Genomic DNA, 22,827 nt, shown 5'->3' on the forward strand with positions numbered 1-22,827 from the left:
CCTAAAGTTAGACTGGCTGGCCAGTGAGCCCCAAAATGGATCTCCTGTCTCCACCTCAGCAGTGCTGGACCTACAGAATGCCATGCCTGATTTTTACATGGATGATAGGGATCCAACTCAGGTATCCACGCTTCATGTCCGCGCAGCAAGCACCTTACTAACAGGACATTTTCCCCAGGCCCTATGAAATGCTAACTCTTCTATGATAACACCAACCTCTAAAAATGTGAACAGAACATGGATTATCACATTAGAAAACGTATCAACCACAAGGGTTCAAACAATACTTTTAAGACAATAAAATCTGGTGATGCTTCAGAACTATTTTCTTTGCTCTATTTAAATAAAATCACAAGGAAATAGCAAGTGAGTACATTAGAAAAATGAACACAAATTGCTAAGAAGTTACAACTAAATTTACACACAATCTTTTTTTTTCAAGACAGAGTTTCACTGTGTAGCCTTAGCTGTCCTTGAACACACTCTGTAGATCAAGCTGGCCTTGAACTCAGAGATCCACCTGCCTCTACCTCCCAAGTGCTGGGATTAAAGTGCGCCACCACCACTGCCCAGCAGACATATTCTTTACAAGGCATTATACTCAAGTTTTCTAGATCCTTCCTAATAGCCTATTTTCATATAAGAATTGTTCAAGGAAATAGAACTGATTTCCTGACTTGTCTAGGGAAAATACTATCTACTCCTTTAATGAAATACCTCTCTTTATCTACTGCATAAATGTGTTATGTATTTTCACATATCTGATTTATTATCTATACTACCTCTAAAGTTAAATAGGCCTCTATATTGTTACTCATGCTATTTCATGTAAGTAGAATAATCTACTAGTATCTACCAGAAGCCCTGTCCTATCTACCTCTTAATAAGAAGTTCAAATTTTAATTCTACCATATACAATGTTCTCATCAATCTAAATATTTTAAAAGTCTTATCCTATTTACGCACCTTCTCCTTTTGGGAGCTGGGTCTCATCATTCTCCTGAGCTATAGCTAGGAATGGCTTTGAACTTTCAATCCTCCTTCCTTAAACTCCTGAGTGTTAAGACTGTAGGCAACTGCTACCATACCTAACTGTACAGTTTTTAAAAATATAAATTTTGCAAATTACTGTGTACCATCTTATAATTTATTATTGTGAAATATATCTTATTATTAAAGTTACATTTATTTTTATAGGTAAATGTTTTTGTGGCCTCATCATGTTATAGCATACACATGGCAGTCAGGACAACTTGAAAGAGTCAGTTCTTTCTTTCCATTATGTGGGGACTGGGAATCAAACTGAAGCCCCCAGACCTGGCACCTCAGTAAGAACACTGAAGAATCATCAGCCCTTGAACTATTTTAAAATATTTTGTAATATATATCTTTTTAGTTTTTGTTGTGGTTGTTCTTCTTGGGTGTGTTTTGGTTTTTTGAAAAGGTCTCTATGTAGCCTTGGCTATCTTGGAACTCAGTATGTAGATCAGGCTGTCCTGGAACTCATAGGTATCCATCTATCTGCCTTTGCCTCTTAGTGTTGGGATTAAAGGTATATGCCACCACATCTGGCCTTTTTTAATTTAACTAGATTTGACTGGTGATAACACTAGGTATTTTGTTATTTATAAGTTCCAGGAGAAAACTAGGTTGAATAACAGAGAGTTAAAAAAATGTCATTTAATGAAAATAATAATGTAAATGTAAATAAAAATGTAAAAAATAAAAATTCATATCCATAACACTTTATTACCCATCTGGAACCTTAAGTCTATCCCCATGAAAATTGTGTTTCTAAGTATCAATTAACTATTTGATGCACTCTTTATTTAGTATAATCCATTTTAGACTTACCAAAATCTAATTGCTACAAGATCACTGACACATATATTAATTATCAATTATTATGTTCAGACTTAGGAATGAATTAGACTTTTTGCACAAAAATGCAAGTGATAGATTCAATCAACTCGGTATCATCTTAGAATGTGTCATTTTCACTATAACTTTGCCCTTAGATAATAACAGTAATAAAGCATCATGGTTCTAGGTAAGATGTACCAATCACAACTAAGTAGAAATAACCTTGCTTTGTTAATACCTTCTAACATATATGTTCTATTGCATGTGAGAAGTATGTATGGAGATAACAGTTGAACAAACTGATACATCTGAATTTGTCATTGACACTGGCATTTAGAATTACTCAACTTTCCTCTTGCCCCCAATTTGCTATAGGAATCCACAGAAAAAGTAGAAGCAAGATACAAAGAATTCCTCAGTGGAAAATAATAGGTCAGTGGCACAAGCAAGAGAAAGAAGAGAAGGTGAAAGCCAGCTTAGAACAAAACTGTGACAACTGGGATACTACTAACAAGCACCTAAACCCATAGCTAAAATCCCATTTCTATCTATAGAAGTGAGTTCAGAACTAGAGTATAGCCTGATTTCTGCTGAGACCAGTGAAACTGTAAGTAAGGAGAAAGGATGTTGTAAACATTTTGACAGAACAGAATGTGCCCCAGACACCCATACCCTAAGTGTACCCTCTCTAGTTGTCACTGCATGTAATTCCTCCCACCTCTCCATCAGTGACCCTTATCTAAAATGCTTGGGGTCAGAGGAATTTCAGATTTGGGTGAGTTATGAGGTGTTTATTTTGAACAGAAGCACTTTATTGACTGAGCTTCCTTAACCTAAAAATCCTAAACCTGAAACTTCTAAAGTATCATGGGTTTCAGATTTTGAGAGCAGTGATGATCAATCTGTCTACTAAAAACATCTGTAGCAAACTGGTAGAGGAAATGCAGCTAACACAAACCATTCTTTGCTCTTCAAAATCAGCTTTCAGGCCACAACGTACAAGTTTAGAGATGACATGGTGTAACAATGCTTTTTTTCCTTTCATCCCCAAATTTCTAAAGATGAAAATTGGAGACCCAGAAATCTAAAAACATATGTAAAACAACAAAACAATTCAGCAGAAAGTAAACTTAAGTTTTGTTCAGCCTTATTAAAATAGTGCACCTATTCTGGACATCTGTAATTACATAACGATTTTGGCAAAAGGCATTAATTATATATAGTCAAAGTTATGAACAACGAACACTGTGTACACACTTGCCTTCACTACAGAAAGGTCTCTTAACGCCAGAGAAATTTACTGTTTCATGAAGCGTCTTCTCCTCTTGGCAGTATTCGCAATATGTAACTATGCAATGCAACTTCTTATAGTCATCTGAGCAAGTTTTGCTGCAGAACTGATGAACTTTGTTCTAAATGCACAATGGGAACCTTGGTAAGTATGAGAACCATCTCAGGACCAAGTTTAAGAAACAAACAAGCCACTTTTACAGTAAGTTAAATCATTTATCTACTTAATGCTATGATCCTTGGAGACACATTTCCTATAGGCCAAAGACATCTAAGCTAACCAATTCACTAAATATAAACATAGCTCCACTAAATTCAGCATCATTAACTACCCTAAAAGTATTCTATGACTAGGTGAACAATCACTAACATGAAGTATCAGTCTGGAAATGCTAACTGAATTGGAGAAACAAAAAAGAAACAATGAAAAAATACAATGTAAGCTACAGAAATACAAGATACAATATTTTTAGTCAATGCAAGATACTCTTTGTTAAAAACAGACAGGTATATTCAAACACTTTCCTGACACACTTTAATAAAAACATCTATTCTGTCTAAGTTTTCAATTTAGTGCTATTCTACAGCACTGATGCAAACCTTGAGACGAAGTTAGTTTCCTTAAATGAAAAATGGTTAATTACTATTTGTCCTGGCCTCAAAGCCACAGCTGTCAGGCCTACTTTTTAAAGAGCAAGCCAGGATTTAAGAAATAAAATTTGAAGAGTAACTTTTCTCCCCAAATTATTGCAGCTACAGATTAAGTCTAAAACATCAACTTAATGCGTATTAGAGCTATCTGAAGACTAAAGTAAGGAAATAAAGCAGTGCAGCAAACTACTAAAGCAGTGTTCAATGGAAAACTGCCGAACTATGAATAAAAAAGTCAAGAGGAGAAAAAAATGGCTAAGAAGGACACACAGACACACACAGTCACACAGAAACATACAAAGAAAGAGGCACACACACAAAAAAGAAGAAAAAATTCATAGCTGCTAACGATGGACTGAAAAAAGGCCCTAAACTCATAGTCTCCCGAGGGAGATGCTCACTCAATAGGACAGTATCTCTTAATGTCATCTAACACTGAAGTTATCAATACCGTATCACTATAAAATCTGGGTAGCAATGATTTTCATCTGAAATTATTGAATTTCAGTTTAAGACATCTAGGGGTTGGGGATTTAGCTCAGTGGTAGAGCAAGGCCCTATATTCAATACTTAGCTCCTGAAAAAATAATAATAAGACATTTATTTCCTATATGATACTATTTGTGGGCTTGCCTATGGCTTTCTTTCCTCACTCCCTGGTCATTCCTTATTTTTCTCATGTCAGGCATTCAGTATTATTTCTGCTATGAGTTAAGTAGTTATTAGTCTAAAACTCAGGACAGGATGCCATCAAGAGTCTCCAAAGAATGACTTATTTAACTACACTGAAGACAGCACCAAACAAAATAATAAACTACCGAGTTTTATAGGAACTAAAATAATCAACTTTCTCAGATTTCCAAATAGTTTAGAAATCATGAAGTATAATTCTAGGTATCACTTCTCACCTGAGTGTTACATTTTAAGTGATGTGTGAACAATCACAAAAAGTGGTCTGTTTTTAGTTCTATATCTTACATAACTTTTAAGTATATACTTCAGGTTCTACCTCGGACCACCCAATACACCCAAAAAAAGTTTAAAGAATTCAGCACGGCAATGAGCAGCCTGGATCAATCTATCCATTACTCTCCTCTCATGGAAATAAACTCACTGTTGAGAAGTGCCAACAGCAAAAGAAAGAATATGACAAAGTAAGTAAGTACACTAAAATGGTTCAGAGTGCTAAGGAGAATCAACTAGATTCACAGGCCTCTACTCTCTTACTAAAATATAAGATGTCAAATGACAGTACAGTGTGTGACTTACACTCTAATTCTACAAATATTGAGCAGTACGGTATTTATAGTTCACAGATGATGACAATGAGGAGAAACAGTAAAATAGTCGACAGATACTCTGGGTGTATAAAGTGACTTTTTATATCCTGTTACAAGCATATTAATTATGCATGTGACTTCATTAAATTGCTTCACCTGAAATCTAACTTGTTGATTTCATTTCCACATGAGTATACACACCAACAACACAAAATATGAAACTTATATCCACTAAGAAAGGTTTCCAAATAGAAATGCCAGTTATTTTATTAGATTCTCATCTTAGCATTAGATAACACATATAAGGAAACAAGACTTGCCTCCCATTCCAAGACTTCAGGTTTTGAACAAAAGGAATTTTTACAGTAGTTGCATTTCAATTGAATATCACTGGGTGCTACAAATTGGCCATTTGGAGATGACTGCATGCTTAGAGCCTAAAATAAAGAACAAAATACACTTAGTCTGACATGTATTTTTAGAACTTCTACCTGCAAGTACTATCAAATGTCCACTAGATGCAGAATGCAATAGTTTATTTGCTAATTATTTCTTTAGTAGGTGAAACAATCATTCTTAATTTTCCCTTTAAAATGCACTATGTCAAAGGGATGGGATGAAGCTCAGTAGAAGGATGCTTGCATAGCAAGTTCAAAGCCCTAGCTTCAATGCCCAGTACTGCAAAAAAAGAATTTTTTTTAAAGTACACTGTAAGCTTTATAAATTGAAATGTTTACCAATAATTACCTAAAATATGAAAAGGAAAAACTACAGCTTAATTATTTGAGTTGAAGAAAATGCTTAACAGTAAGGTTAGCTATCCAAGTTCTGAACTACAAAATCAAAGCAAGGAGGAGGGATGAGGAGGGCGGGCGGTTAGTAGGTAAAGACAGGAAGGAGACAGATAACCCTGCACTGATCCTGACGATGATTAAATACTGAGTTAGGAATGACTTGCCCCACAACATTACTCCCATAATTCTCACTCCAAGTCCTTAATCAAGGAAAACAGCATGTATTACTTTTTAAAAAGGTAACCAAACCAAGCGGTGATGGCACACACCTTTAATCCCAGCACTTGAGAGGCAGATGGATCTCTGTGAGTTCGAGGCCAGCCTGGTCTACACAAAGTGAGTTCCAAGACAGCCAAGGTTACAAAGAGAAACCCTGTCTCAAAAGAAAAAAAAAAAGAGTAAAAGGCTAAAAGCTGGTATTCTGGTATTCACACAAGGAGTAATTCACAGAATAAGATAGGACATATAAACATACACAAACCTGAATTTTTTTTTTCTGATTCTTTGTACGAGACAGTTTCTATATAGTCCTGGATGAACTTGAACTAACTACATAGAGCTGCCTCCTGAGTGCTTAGATTAAAGAAGTAAGCAATCACCACGCCCAGCTATTTTTTTCTGAATCTTAAGCTGAATACACTGGTATTTATCATTCTTTGAAGTATATCCTGCATCACATATAAAGGTTACACATAACCTTGTACATGTATCAAGTAGCTAATGAAATTATTTAAGAAACAATAGAGGGCCAGGTGGTGGTGGAGGCACCGCACACCTTTATTCCCAGCACTCAAGAGGCAGAGGCAGGCGGATCTCTGTGAGTTCGAGGCCAACCTGGTCTACAGCGCCAGTTCCATGATAGGCTCCAAAAGCTACAGAGAGAAACCCTGTCTCAAAAAACCCAAAAAAGAAAAAGAAAAAGAAAGAAACAATAGAGGGAGAAACAATCATTTTAAATACCATATTGTATAATACAATTAAAATTTGTGAAAGGAAGGAAGAAAGAAGCAAAAAAGACATTTACCATCTGATGACTAAAATGTCACATGCCTTTTGGATTACCTCATCCAGTTTCATCTAGTCAAGCCTAACAGGCCTTTGAGGCACAAACTTGCAGGAGCCATATTGGATTTTCTAAGTTCCAAAACTATGAGAAATAGCAAATTTTGCTTATAAGCTATTTTTTATAATAGCTTAAAGAGACAGTAGTATTCTATTATCTTGCTTTTTTTAAAGATTTATTTATTTTTATGCACATTGGTGTTTTGCCTGCATGTATGTCTGTGTGAAAGTACCAGATCCCCTGGAACTGAAGGTACAGACAACTGTGAGCAGTCATGTGGGTGCTGGGAATTGAACCATGTCTCCTGGAAGAGCACCCTGTGCTCTTAATCGCTGATCTCTACAGCCCTCTTATCTTGCTTTTAAAAGTAAAATATCCGAATACAGATATAAAGTTCATGATACACAATTTGCTTGAGAGATTAAAATATTGCCTCTTTGTCAACTTTGTCTTATTTGTATATAGACTATATAAGGATGGATATTTACATCTTTGTATGTTACTCAAAGCTGTTTCTTAAAAATATTTAATGTACATATACACATCAAACCTCATCAAACCATAGCCAAGAGAAGTTTCAAGTAAATGGAAAAAGTAGTTAAGCTGATCATTAACGGCTCAAGCCTGCAATCCTAGCACTTAGAAGTTTGAGAAAGGCGTTATGACTTCCAGTTTAAGGCCAGCCTGAGCTAGAACGTTAAACATTTTCAAAAGCAGGGTGGAGAATGAAGTAGTGAAGACATTATCTGTATCAGTCCAGTATACCTAACATCAGAGGAAATACAGGTGGTTTTAATATCTGACAAGCAGCAGACCATCATCACTATCCTTCTCTTCACAAATTATTCCTTTATTTCTAGTTTAAGAAAAACCAACAAAATAGAAACATTATGTACCACTATAAGAACTTTATCTATCAATGGCCATGACTTCAACTTAAAACAGTTTAGCCTTGAACAAGTTTATTATCTAACTTCAATGAGGATGTAACTCAAGAAAACAATATTCATTCACTTGATTGAGTTTAAAAATCTCAATTTAAATGGTAGTAACTGTTGTAGTAACTCCTATAGCATATGTAAAAGACTACAGTTTCAGTTTAAATAAATCAATATACAGCACAGTACCTAAAATAAAGTAGAACTGTTGGATGAAATAACTCATGAATCATAGCTTTATGCATTGGCTTGAACCTTTGAGCAATACCCTGAAATTCTCATATATAATATGTAAACCTAATAGTACTACCTAATACTTGAGTCCCTCTAAACTACTCCTTCAGAATGGTCAACCAAGTTAAGTCTCAACACTTCCTAAAACATCTGAGATTATTCATACTCCAAGTTTGAAGGACTATGTCAGACAACTCTTACCATTTACCAAATCAGAAATGTCTCCCTGAAATGGACCTCATACTCATACTACTATAAAAAATCTAGCCGGGCGGTGGTGGCGCACGCCTTTAATCCCAGCACTCGGGAGGCAGAGCCAGGCGGATCTCTGTGAGTTCAAGGCCAGCCTGGGCTAGCCTGGGCTACCAAGTGAGTTCTAGGAGAGGCGCAAAGCTACACAGAGAAACCCTGTCTCGAAAAACAAAAAAAAAAACTAAATCCCCCTTTTTACAAAGTTCCTTTCTAATTTGGAAAACATTTATGCTTAATATTTCCAGGCTAAAGGAACCTATATATTTCATTCATTTATCACAGAACACTGCTACTCAAACTATCTAACAAGAAAAGCTATACATCCAACACTGAACTAAACCACACTAAAATTCATTTTCCTTCAAGCTCTGTATCACATCAAATCTGTACAGAAGTTCAACCAGGCCTTCTGTGATTCGTGATATAGTTTCCACCCTCCACTCAGGCCTTCAACAAATTAAGTAAAAAAAAGTAGCAGAAAAGATAAAGCATATTACAATAATTGTTTTCTGTATGTGTTTTATGGGGGTGGAGGAAAATAAATAACAAACCTGAAATTTAGCCACACAACTGGAATTGCAAAAGTTATATAGTTTTCCATCAGGCATTGTGGCTTGGTACTGAGGTAAAGAGTTTCGCTTACAAAAATGGCAAATAATTCCCAAACCTAGAAGAAAAAAGATACATACCTGATTTCTTTATAAAGTAAAAGAAGGGTTTCTTAAAATGTTAACTGATTATTTAAATGGGTCTCTCTATAAATTATTCTCACATTATTTGTACCTTACGTTTTTCAAAATTATTTGCATCTTCAAAATTACTGCCAGGGTTTAGTAAGTGGCTCAGCAATTAAGAGCTTTTGCAAAGGACCCAAGTTCAGTTCCCAGCACCCACAAAGCAACTAACCACCTTTAACACCAGTTCCAGATGACCCTTCACTCTCTTCAGATCTCTGTGGGCACTGCATGCACACAAGTGCACATAGACCACACTGGTAAAACACCCATAAACATAAAATGAGAATAAATATTTAATAAAAAATATATTGCCATTAAAAAAAACTATTAACTAATCTAAAGTATACATAGATACATAAAAATATTTTAGAAAATTATGGGTGTAGTAACAGTTTTAGCTAAAAATTTCAGATACAAATAAAACCTCACTAACTTTTAAAAATTAAAAAGTATGGGAATCATCAAAATAATTTTATACTTGCAATAAAGAAGTTCAGTCTGAGAAAACCAAACACTGTTAAAACGATGTAAAATTAAGATGTTACCTTTAATAAACAATTATGTCATTAAACTTTCCAAATACCTGAAACTTACTTTGTGATTTTGCATATTTTGTCTTGTGACTATTCATGCAGGCAGTTGAACAATATGGCTCCATATATCCATTAGGACCTATGCACTGAGTCATATCAAAAAACCTGCACTGTGTTCGGCAACCAGTACAAGTTGTCAGTTTTCCATATTTCTAAAATTTGAACATAAAAAGATAATTAAAAAAAAATTCAACTAGAACTAATTTCAGCATAGCTTTTTTTTTTTTTTTTAAACAGCAAAAGACAGAGCTCTCTATGGAGCCTAGACAGGCTTCAAAACTTATGACCTCCTTTTCTTAGCCCCACAAGATTTGGGATTATAGACACATGCTATCATACCTGGTTCAAAGCATTTGCTGTCTTTTCAAAGTGATTCTATTACACTCTTTCTAGATGCAAACTAAATGTGCCATCAACTAAACTAGGTTCTAGCAAACCAATCATCATCATCTAACTCTCTTTCAAAAAACAATGATTTTGTCTATATTTAGTTGAAAATCTAGGAAAGGGATAGTACCTTTTCTGTGTGTGTACAATGGTTTTGGTACTATGCTCAAAACTGCATCTCTAAGAAACAAGAAGAAAGCAAGTTCTATGTAATGGCTACTAAAATCTCACTGCCTGGAGGTGGATTTTGGAGCCCAGAAGTTTTACTGAGTTGAGGAAACAGATGATGTTCTGGACAACTACAATTTGGAAAACAAAATAATGAAGGGAGATGCACAAAACAGAGCTATGGCTATTTAACCACAGGTATTTCAGAAGAGGGCTCGGGCTAAGAATTCACATGTGCAAGTGTAAGAAGCAGAGATATGGAAGGAGCTGGCAGTAGTCCTGCGTCGCTCAATCTCAGTATGAAGGAAGAGGCAAGAGGCTAAGCTACATAATGTGATCCTGTCTCAAAAAGATACAGCAGCAACAACACCAACCAAAAAACAAAAAACAAAAAACAAAAAAAAAACTGCAAAATGGAGCATAGGGAGAAGAAAAATACACACACACACACACACACACACACACACACACACACACACAGCCTCAGTGGCTAAGAAACATTAAAAGCAGGATGTCAATTGAATCAGAGGGGTGTTAATAATCAGGGTAAACAATATCAAGAAACAGTATCTGAAAAGAATTTTCTAAGAACACAAGGATTTTCTGACAAAAGACAGGTAAACTTTAGTAGAAGTAAAAAATCTATCTCTTGGAGAAATGAAAACATTCATCATCTGCTATAATTAAGGAGAATAAATTTTAATATACTTATACAATTATGCTAAAAAACATTTTAATGCTTCAAATGGATGTGATTTTTCATATACATTTGATACCAGGGACCTACATGTTATGAGAAGATAATTAATTTCCACAAGTTGTCCTCTAGCCTTCATACAGCCACCTTGGCATGCACAAGCCCACACACATACATACACATACAAACATGAAATACAAAAAATTTAAATGGGTCTTCAATCTCACCAACATTCCTGCTCACCTCAGGCTGCATTAAGAAAGAGTCCTGCATGTGATCTCGAACTTCCTTCAAGAAGCTTGGATGGCTACCTACCTAAAACATTGTAAAAGATTTTGTAAGTACATAAAGAAAAGCTGTTAGACTGAAAAGCAAATAAATAATCTATGAAAGTTGCTTCAATTATTGACTGATTTATAATCTCCTAACTTTCAACAGTACATTTTCTGTTCTGGACTGACTCACTGTTGAAGAGGGGGAGAATGATGAAACATTAACAGAACAATGTGGAAAAGAGAAACAAGAGTTTGGATTCATCCCTCCACACCCTGGCAGCATTAAAGAACCAACACCTGTTCTTTAATGCTAGATAAGCATTATAGTATTAAGATTAACACACACACACACACACACACACACACACACACACACACACACACACACACATATAAGAGAGGAAAAAAGAAAAGAGCCCTAGACTACAGTCACAATTTAAGTTAAAAACAACAATCCTCATCACCAAAAGCCAAGTTAAAACTTAAAAAATGAGTAAGGCAATAGATGTCAAAACCCAAATTACCAATGTTAGAATTAACAGGCAAAGATTTCATAAGTAGCTATCATAAAAATGCTTCAATAATTTTTTATTGAATGTTTACATTCAATAAAATTACAATACGCTTGAAGAAGAAATAAAGTAGAAACTCTCAATTAAAAAGCAGGTATGGAGCCAGGTGTGGTGCTGCACACCTTTAATCCCAGCACTTCAGAGACTGGGGCAGGCAGATCTCTGGAAATTCAGGCTGGAACCAAGGCTATATAGTAAGACCCCGTCTTAAAGAATCAGATAATTGTAAGACAATAAACAGATATTGCACTATTTCATATCTTTGGAGCTCTGAAGGGATAAGACAAAAAGAAGAGTTTTCCAAAAAATAATGCCTGAAGATGCCTCATATCAGGCAGAAGAGGTAATCTACAGATAGAAGGCGAGTAAACCCTAGATTAACTTCATCCCTGCCCAAAAAAAAGGACAAGAAACATCAACAATTTGTTAATATTAAAGACAAGAATAAAATTTTGAAATGAGCAACAGAAGCACTTATAGAAGAAACCCAACACCAACGGTAGCATAGAGAGATAAAACATTCACCCTCTACTCTAGAAACCCAACACATAGCACATTTATTTCTTTGTTTTTTGAGACGGGGTCTTACTATGTAGCCTTGGTTCCAGCCTGAATTTCCAGAGATCTGCCTGCCTCAGTCTCTGAAGTGCTGGGATTAAAGGTGTGCAGCACCACACCTGGCTCCATACCTGCTTTTAAATTGAGAGCTTCTACTTTATTTCTTCTTCAAGCATACTGTAATTATTGAAGCATTTTTATGATGGCTTATAATAGATAAGCTTTAGTTTAGGTCCTTGTTTTCGCCTTGACTACTATGATTTGTAAGGTAGTACTTTTAGTCAGCTGTTTTGTTCTGTATATATACAGCTTATCTATTATGCATATTTTACTTCTAAATGTATTTACAAACTCAAACTAGAGACCAAAAACTGGAAATTAATCCTAAAGCTGAATTATAAAGGTAATCATTCCCAACCCAAGCTCTAACAGTTTGAAAAACCCTCTCCAACTCCCCCCAAAGAAGAAAATTCAAAAGAGGAATTACACTAGTAGCATTTACTATTGTATGTAAAAATCACAAGTTGATTTTCAACAACCTACATATATTCTTAATTCATTTGAGGTAGGCCATCTTCACATATAGAAAATTATGAACTTAAATTAGATTCCAAGATAAATATGGTTAAATCTTCCTATATTAGAACTACAATGCTTCCAAACGCACCCAAAAGAACACCTGGGTCCCGTCGTCGTCGTGGTGTCCCCGTCCCCCCCGTCCCCCCCCCCCCCCCCCCCCCCCCCCCCCCCCCCCCGACTGAGGACCAAACCCAGGGCCTTGCGCTCTACCACTGAGCTAAATCCCCAACCCCACACCTGGGGTTTTTTAGCACATAAATTACCTGTTTGTATTCACTGACACAGCTCTGACAGCAAAATCTTTTCTGCTGACCATCAATCACCAGAACATTATTTCCAGCACCTTTACTAGGCAAATATTCTCCACACTGTTCACAGCAATTCATTATTAGACCATTGGCCATTCTGTATCTATTGAAGCAGTGGTCACTGCACAGCTTATGAGTCATATTTTTAAAACTAACTTCATGGCGAATCTAAAAGAAAAACAAACAATTTTAAAGAATGTATCTGTTTTCAAGTAGCTAAAAAGCTAATCGATCCAACAGCAACAAAAACACCCAAGAATGCTAAATTTGAGGAAAAGGAAAAATCAAAATACACAGCCTATGTCTTTAAAATGTTTATATACACAAGAACATATGCACACATGCAAGGCACTACAGAAAATGAATGACCATAGTGATTATCACTATAAATTTCTCTAAAGATAGATTAAAAACAACAGAAAAACCATGTTTGGATTGTGTTAACATTACATTTCATAAGCAGACTTACTATAAATCTTTAGACAACTCCAAAAGAAATGATAAAGTACACTGCACTAGGCAAGGAAGAAGAAAAGCCAGTACTACAAACAATTCAAATAAGATATGCATATACAGGTTACTTTAATGTCATAATTAATAATGTGAATTTATTTTTTTGAAAATTCTTTCACTTCTATTTGCCCATGTTTGTCTTTTTATGTAGTCAGCCTATTTGTATAAATAAACATAGTATTAGACCAGTAAAAAAAAGGAAAAGTACAATCATAATACTGGGACTCTTTTTCTGTGATTGCTCTCAACCTATGAAATAAACAAGGTCAGCTTTCCTGAGTCAGCTTTCTTAGAAGACTAGGATTGCATAATAGAATACTCTAAAAAGTTTACATATCCTCACTTCTAATGACACATGCACCAATAAAAAAGTAGGGAAAGCTGTCAATACCTGAAATAACCTCACATGAGACTAAGTGAAAAGTACAGAAGTACAAACCTCAGTCAGTTTGCCACAGATTGTGCATCTCGATTTATTTAGAGCTCCTTTAGCAGGACTCTGCTTGTCTTCATAGAGAGACAGACAAGATGTACTACAAAATTCTTGGAAGGACTCACTTGAATCTACTTGAGCAACAATTGTTCCTTTCATTGTAGTTATATCTCTGAAAAACAAGAGGTACAACTTAAAAGTTCCATTTCAAAAGAAACTAAAAATAACAGTTATAACCAATATTTTTAATTTCCAAAGATTGACTCATGGAAATTAAACACCATTTTTAGATTCAGGAGACCACTTTTAGTACAAAATATGAACTCTTGGCAATAAGATTAAAAAGTCAAAATATTTGTTCCTGTTACTAATAATTTATCTTCAAATGCACTAACAAGGCTTTTAGATATTGGAAACACTAAAATAAAATTACCATAATTACATGGAATTAAACTGATAGTGCCTGTTCAATTCCCCTCTCCGATTAAAAGGTAAACATAAGATTCCTAGATTATAGAAATTTAACATCAAGAGAGACTATACGAAGTATTTTCTACTTAAATGCACCACTTGCCAGGCATGGTGGCTCACAACTATAATCCGAATACTTAGAAGATGGAGGTAAAAAGGATCGGAGGTTCAAGGTCCTCAATATACAGCCAACCTAGATTACATAAGACCCTATTTGGACATAAATTTTAAAATGAATTAATTAATGTGTAAATAAATAAATAAAATATGAGTAAATAGAATATGGGGGGCATGCACCTGTAATCCTAGCATGAGGGAAAAATAGAGGGATTGCCACAAGTTTGAAGCCAGACTGTCTTTTTTTCTTTTTTTGGTTTTTCAAGACAAGGTTTCTCTTTGTAGTCTTGGTGCCAGTCCTGGATCTCACTCTGTAGATCATGCTGTCAGAGATGTAGATGTAGATGTAGACAGAGATCCACCTGGCTCTGTCTCCTGAGTGCTGGGATTAAAGGCGTGCACCACCACCGCCTGGCGCCAAAATGTTTTTATAAAGTTCTAAGACAGCCTGGACTACAAAGCAAGATATCTCAAAAAAAAAAAAAAAAAAACCTAAAATATAATGACACTATTGACTTTAAAGAAATACCAAATTTCTAGACTCTCTTACAGTATTTAAGTGTATTGTAAAATAATCTATACACTATAGAACAATTGCTTCTGTGCTTGGATTTACTACAAGAATAAAGCACTAAGTCCTTCCCAGATGTCTAATACCTAAAAATAGCTTCAGACTTGGGCAGCTCCTAGAGAGTACAGAAAACTAGAGAGTACAGAAAATCCATCTGACCCTGCAATACATTGTATCATCTAGTTTTGTTTGCAATCATTGAGAACAGTTCTAAAACATAATATAAACTGTATGTCCAAGAATAGTAAGAAAAAAAAAAAAAAAAGAGGGGGGGGTTTAACCTGGGTCATAAAACTGTAACACTTGACAACACTCAAAACAAATATTCACAAAATCCAGAGATTTGTCAAATTGAAGATAACCACAGTCCAAAAGCAGTGTAAAATGCATCTTATTTTAATACAGAATGTACCAAATATACTCTAAGACCTTGTACCATATATACATTCTGTATCATAAATATAAATAAACTGTCTAACATTAAGCTATATTCCTACAGTTAATAATGCATTTAGTAGTAGAGTGCCTCTATGAGGTGGAGGCTCTGGGCTTAATCCCTAGCACTGTAAAAAGAAAAAAAAAAGTAAAACATTATAAAATTCACATTTTTGCAAATTCAAGGGGTCCATTGGAGAAGAGAGTCAAAATAATTACAAGGGCCTAAAGAAATTACCCAAAACCTACCAAACAGGAAGCTCAAATCTATAGCTTCCAAAATTCAAAGTGGCTTACCAATTTTTAAAACATGAATTCATCTCTAAGAGTCTCAATAAAACTTCTAAATACTTTTATGGTTATTATTCAGCCACATGGAATTGTATAGAAGGTTAATCTTACTTTTTACACATAACACAGAGTTTCTTTGGAGCAGGTTTATGAGAGAAAGAAGAAAGGCAGGTGGTTGAACAAAAGAGGTGAGCTGATCCTTTTCGTTGATAAGCTGTCTGCCCCTTCTGTAGAGGTTTTTTGCAGTTTGCACAAGTGACTTTAACTGGTTTAGTGGGTTGTTGTTGGGCAGAAGGCTGGAATATCTGTTTAGGAAGTGAGGCCACTGGTGATAAAGAATCCACCCCTTGTTGTTTCTGGTTACGAGGAAATGATGCTGACTGGGAGATCCAAGAATCTTAAAAACAAAATATAGAGAAAAGAATTATATAAATAGATATTTAAAGACATAGAAATTATCAAAGCAATAGTTTTAATTTCCCAGTTTGCCAAAGTTTATAATACTGATTAAAGCCACACATGGTGGCTCATGCCTATAATCCCAACACTTAAGAAACTGAAGTATTGCTATGAATTTAAGACCAGCCTGAGCTCTAAAGTAAGACCTTGTCTCAGATGCTAATGAAGCACCAATTTTGCAGAAGTAGAGTGTCTGCAGGTAAGATTGTCTGCTTTCTATAAACAATACATTATAGTCTTAAAAATGGCAAGACAGTAGATTTCAAGTGTCCTCATAAAAAGAAAGTATATGGCATAATATATGATTGGCTTGACTTAGTCATTCCACAATATATACATATTTCTAATCAATATGTTCTACATGATAAAAGCATATTATTTCTGTTTGTCGGTTTAAACAAAAAAGGAAGCCGGGCAATGGTGGCACACATCTTTAATCTCAGCACTCGGGAGGCAGAGGCAGGCAGATCTCTGTGAGTTCAAGGCCAGCCTGGGCTACAGAGTGAGTTCCAAGAAAGGCGCAAAGCTACAGAGAAACCCTGTCTCAAAAGACAAAAAATAAATAAATATATATAAATAAAAATAAAAAAGGAATGGAGCTGGACAATAGCTCAGTTGGTAATGTACTTGCTGTACAAGCATGAGGGTCTGAATTCAATAGAACTCATTGTTTTTATTTTTGCTTTGTTTGCTTGGTTTGTTTTTTTGTTTGTTTGTTTTGTTTTTGTTTTTTTAAAGCATGCCAATGGAGTGGAGAGGTGACTCTTCCAGAGGTCCTGAGTTAATTCCCAGCAACCATATGGTTGCATAGATGGCTCACAGCCATCTCGAATGAGACCTGGCGCCCTCTTCTGGCCTGCAGGCACACATGCAGGCAGAACACTGTGTACATAATAAGTATTTTTAAAGAAGAAAAAGCAAGCCAAATAGGATACACACACTCATAATCCCAGGAGGAGGCAAAGACAGATCCCTAGGGCTCACTGGCCAGCCAGCCTAGCCAATATAGTGAGCTCCAGGCAAATTAGAGACTTTGTCTCAAACTCAAGATTAATCTCTGGCATCCAAAGGAGGGCACATGTACCCTACACAAACACTCATGCACATACATATAACAAAGCAGTAAGTAAAGAAAAGTAAGTAAAACAATAAATTTAAAGTTTGTATTCTACCACTTCTAAGATTGGTGTACTCCTTAGAAAAATGTGTTTCACTCTTCTTTAAACTAGAAATAGTACCAAACATTAAATGTGGTAATACATGTAACAAAGCTGGCACAGTGGCTAGCATACAGAAAGCACTAAAAAATGGCATTGGTTATGAGACAGGAAGTGCAGACAGAGAAACCTTGTCTTGAAAAACCAACAAATAGCCAGGCATGTTACCAAATCTTGGAAAGACTTCTTTACCTACCAAAACATTTAAGAATCAGCCTCGTGGTTTCAAGCAATTGCATACTTTCAGTCAGATTTTGTATTATTATCTGACTATATTAATGCTCTTCACCTTAAAAAAGAATGAAAGATGGTGATGTGGCTCAATAGGTAGAGTACTCGCCAAGCATGCATAAAGCCCAGGCTCAGTCCTCAGCACCACAAAAAAATAGGCACAGTAACACAATTCTGTAATCCCAGCACTTGAAGAGGGGACAGAAGAATCAAAGTTATGGAGCTGTAAAGATGGCTCAGCAGTTAAAAATACTCCTCTTACAGAAGACTAGGGTTCAAGTCCCAGTATCCACATGGTGGCTAGCAACCATCAGTAACTCTAGTTCTAGGGAATCTGCCACCTCCTGGTCTCCATGGCATGAAGGCATGCACGTGGTACATATACATATATGTAAGTAAAAACTCACACATAAAATAAAAATAAAAGAAAAATTCCTTTAAAATGCAAAGATATTATTGGCTATATAGCTATTTTGAGGCCAGATGGGGCTATGTGAAACCTTGAGTGATGGGTGAACTGAATGAGCAATGTCCCTCATGTATTTAAAGACTTGGTCCCCAGCGGGTGTAACTGCTTAGGGAAATTATAGAACTTTTAGGATGTGCAGTCTCCTGAAGTAAATAAATCACTGGAGGCAAGCTAATTTGAGATGAATACATATGAACACATAGAAGAGATGAACACATAGAATAGACTGTCTCAAATAAAATACACACACACATAAAATAAACAGTACATTCTGGAACTGTTTTCTTGCTATCATCAATTTTAACTGATCAACTTTAATAAATGGGTAAAAATAGTTAAAATATATATATATGAATGAGGCTGAACACATTACTAGGTAGTTAGGGGCACTTTCTGCTCTTCCAGATGAACCAAGTTCTGTTCTCAGCACCCATGTCAAGAAGCTCACAACTGCATGTAGCACCAGCTCATAGGATCAGAAACCCTCTTCTGACCTCCTCAGGCACCCCTACATTTACAGAGACATACAGACACAAATACAAATCTTTAAAAAGGCCAAAATCACTGGGTAGTAATGGTGCATGTCTTTCAGATGTCTGAGTCCAAGACCAGAAGAAACCATCTGATTCCCTGGAGTGAGACCCAGGACAACCAGGGCTACACAGAGAAACCTTGTCTCAAAAAATTGATGGATGAATGGATAGATGGATGGATGGACAGACGGATGGACAAACATACAAATAAATAAGGTCAAAATGCTTACACATAGTATGCTTAAACTAGAGGATTTTTAAGAAAGGTATCGTGGCACACATTTTTAATCTGAGTTTCAGGAGGCAGAGGCAGGTAAATCAAGAGTTCCAGGCCAGCCAGCAATACAGAGTGAGATCCTGTCTCCAAAAACAACAAGAATTGTTTTGTTTGTTTTTAATACAAATACTGGATCACTAAGATTTTCAATTTCGTGGGATCATCTTTTGATCACATACTTTGTAAACAAGGGCATCTATTTTACACTTACTTGGGGGAAATGGTGCTTTAAGATTTTATTTGGCTTCATGCCTGTAGAAATAATGTATGACTTTCTTTACATATCAGCTCTTCCATTTCCCCTACTTCCAAGTTTTCACTTCCTCCCATATTTAAAAACAGTTTAGGAATAGGCAGGAATGGTAATCATTTATCTAAGCCCTCAGTTTTATATAAACAGATAAAAGGATTAACAGTTACATTTTTCCAAATAACACCAGTAGAAGAACTGATCTAAACAGCAAGATTTTATAATACTCTTTTTCAGTCAGGGTGGCCTCAAACTCTCTATGTACCTGAGAATGGCAATGAATTACTGACCCCTCATGCCTTTAGTTTCCCAAAGTTTCCCAAAGTCTAGGAATACAGATTAGCACCATGATACCTAGGTAAATTTTCTTTCTCTTAATCTATTATTCTCTTACAAATGAAAACACCCACAAAATGCAAGAGCTAATTAAAAACTACATCAACCAGTCTGATTATTTTGGGTGTTTTGTTTTGTTTTGTTTTTTAACAGTCTGAGGAAATCAGCTCTCATTCTGGGAGTCAGCTCTCTTCCACCATGTGAATTCCTTGGATGGACCTCAAGTGGTCAGGCTGGGTGGCATGGGTATTTATTCACTGAGCTATCCTGCCAGCTCTACATTTTTCATTTTACATTCCTTTATATAATTATTATTAAGTAGTATACAGATAGTACATAATTTTTATGACCTATCAATATTCCTCAAGAAATAAGTATAACAAGATAAATGCAGATTACTAAGAGTAGTTAAATTTAAAAAACTAGAACTAAACTAAGTAGAGAATCAAGAACTCTGAGACATACACTTGACATGGACAAACTTTAAGAACTATTGTGGGGGCTAAAGGATAGCTCAGCAGTCAAGAGCACTTGGTGCTCTTCTAGGACTGGAGTTGCAGCACCCAGCACCCACGTCAAGTAGTTCACAACTACCTATAATGTTAGCTCCAAAAGATCTGATACCCCCTCTAATCTCTACAGGCACTTGCCCACACACATGCACACAACAGACAGTCACATAAGGCATAAATAAAAATAAATCTTTTAAAAAGAAAAAAACTGTTAAGTATTTAAAGGAATGGTGTCGAGTCCAAAACCGTACCTACACTATGCTCTCAGAATTACAGATACTATCAATTCACTTTTATTTTTGAGATAGTGTCTCACTATATAGCCCTGGCTAAAGTAACTGATTCTTCTTAATGGTGATAATCAATGTTGTTATTTGCTTCTTCATACTTATATTGTTAAAATACTTATAAAAGCCAGGCGGTGGTGGCGCACGCCTTTAATCCCAGCACTCGGGAGGCAGAGCCAGGTGGATCTCTGTGAGTTCAAGGCCAGTCTGGGCTACCAAGTGAGTCCCAGGAAAGGCGCAAAGCTACACAGAGAAACCCTGTCTCGAAAAACCAAAAAAACAAAAAAAAAAATACTTATAATAATTAGAAAAAAATCTATTCTAAGACAGGCGGTGGTAGAGCACACTTTAATTCCAGCACTCAGGAGGCAGAAACAGGAAGATCTCTGTGAGTTCAAGGCCAGCTTGGTCTACAGCCAGGGCTTTTACAAAGAAACCCTGTCTCAAGGGGGAAAAAAAGAAAAATGTTAATATATACATGTTAGCAGTATGAACTTGTAAGTGTTTTGGAAAGCCATATGTCAATATATGTCCAAAGTCAAAAATGCTCAGTCTGGCTGGGCGGTGGTATGCACACCTTTAATCCCAGAACTGGGGAGGCAGAGGCAGGAGGATCTCTGAGTTCCAGGCCAGCCTGGTCTACAGAGTGAGTTCCAGGACAGCCAGGGCTGTTACACAGAGAAACCCTGTCTCAAAAAACAAAAAAGCTCAGTCTGGGGTATGACTCAGTAGAGTCTGTATAGCAGCATATTCCTAACACTACAAAATCTAAGCATGAGGAAGTGAGATGGCTCAGAGGTAAAGGAAAGTTTCAACAAGCCCCAGGTCCAACAAGACAGAAGGAAAAAGAACCTGACCCCTGTAAGGTTGTCTGTGTCCTGGCTAATATTATGTTAACTTGACAAACAAGCTCAAGTTATTTGAGAAAAAGGACTCTCAAGTGAGAAAATACCTCCATAAGATTTGCCTATAGGTGCCGGGCAGTGATGGCACAAGCCTTTAATCCCAGCACTCGGGAGGCAGAGCCAGGCGGATCTCTGCGAGTTCAAGGCCAGCCTGGTCTACAGAGCGAGATGCAGGACAGGCACAGAGAATTGCTGGGGGGGGGGGGGGGGGGGGGGATTTGCCTATAGGCAAGTCTTAATTACTGACTGATACGGGAGGGCCTAGCCCATTGTATGAGTGGCCATCCTTGGACAGGTTGTCCTGAGGTGCTATAAGAATGCAGGCTGACCAAGTCAGGAGAGAGTAAGCCAATAACCAACACTACAGCATAACCTCTGCATCAGCTCCTGCCCTCACACTCCAGTCTGAAGTTTCTGTCCTTCCATTCATGAAGGCCTGTGAGCAGGACATGCAGGATGAAATAAACCCTTTCTCCCTCTTGTTTTTGGTCTTGGTGTTATATCAGAGCAACATAACAGTAACTAAGACAGCATGTGTGCAAATATATGTGAGAATGGGAACGTGAGAGAGAGAAAATGAGAATTTTTATTTTTTATTTAAGGCTGTTCTAAACACACACCACAGAGGAGGAAAAAAAAAATTTTTAAGCTGAGCATCGTGGTGGTGCAAGCCTGTAATCCCTACACTCAGTTGTAAAAGCAAAACAATTAGAAGTTCAAGGTCATCCTTAGTTACATACTGAACCCAAGTATGGGCTACATAAAACTGTCTCAAAAATGAAATAGATCTGGGTAAAGAATTCTACATGGAAGAATAAAAACCCAAGTGTCATCACCTAGAATGCACACACACTAAAAAAAAAATAAAAAAATAAAAAGCCACAGGTACAATGAAGTGCACCTGTAATCCAATACTAGGGAGGCATAGACAGGAGGATCCCTAGGGCATGCTGGTCAACCAGCCTAGTCAAATCCATGGGTTCCAGGTTCACTTGGAAACCTTGCCTCAAAAATAAAAGAGAGTAGTTGAAGAACACGTCCAACAACAGGCCTCTACATGCATGTGTACATAGACACTGTGGTGGTTTGAATAAGAATGCCCCCCATAGGTTCATACATTTGAATGCTTGGTCATCAGAAGGTAGCACTATTGGAGAGGGATTAGGAGGTGTGGCCTTGTTGGAGTAAGATGTCACTGGGTTTCAAAAGCCCACACAAAGTCCAGTCTCTCTTCCCCTGACTGTGGATCAGGATGTAGCTCTCACCATGATGATATTGGAT

The 22,827-nt window shown here is 36.5% G+C and overlaps 1 protein-coding gene across 1 annotated transcript in view; it reads right to left on the reverse strand.

Moving 5' to 3' along the window:
- The window catches only part of Zmym2 (zinc finger MYM-type containing 2), an 84,014-nt gene that overhangs the window by 35,668 nt on the left and 25,519 nt on the right, over positions 1-22,827 (reverse strand). The window contains exons 3-10 of the mRNA XM_052733114.1: positions 16,182-16,467; positions 14,192-14,357; positions 13,195-13,407; positions 11,191-11,262; positions 9,697-9,847; positions 8,917-9,032; positions 5,405-5,521; positions 3,125-3,275 (exon numbers count right to left, since the gene is read on the reverse strand). Of these exons, the coding sequence (XP_052589074.1) occupies positions 3,125-3,275; positions 5,405-5,521; positions 8,917-9,032; positions 9,697-9,847; positions 11,191-11,262; positions 13,195-13,407; positions 14,192-14,357; positions 16,182-16,467 (1,272 nt within the window). The remainder of the gene's footprint in view (positions 1-3,124; positions 3,276-5,404; positions 5,522-8,916; positions 9,033-9,696; positions 9,848-11,190; positions 11,263-13,194; positions 13,408-14,191; positions 14,358-16,181; positions 16,468-22,827) is intronic.

This window comes from Peromyscus californicus, unplaced genomic scaffold (assembly GCF_007827085.1).
Source record: "Peromyscus californicus insignis strain IS unplaced genomic scaffold, ASM782708v3 Scaffold_12__1_contigs__length_115047231, whole genome shotgun sequence".
Taxonomy (NCBI): domain Eukaryota; kingdom Metazoa; phylum Chordata; class Mammalia; order Rodentia; family Cricetidae; genus Peromyscus; species Peromyscus californicus.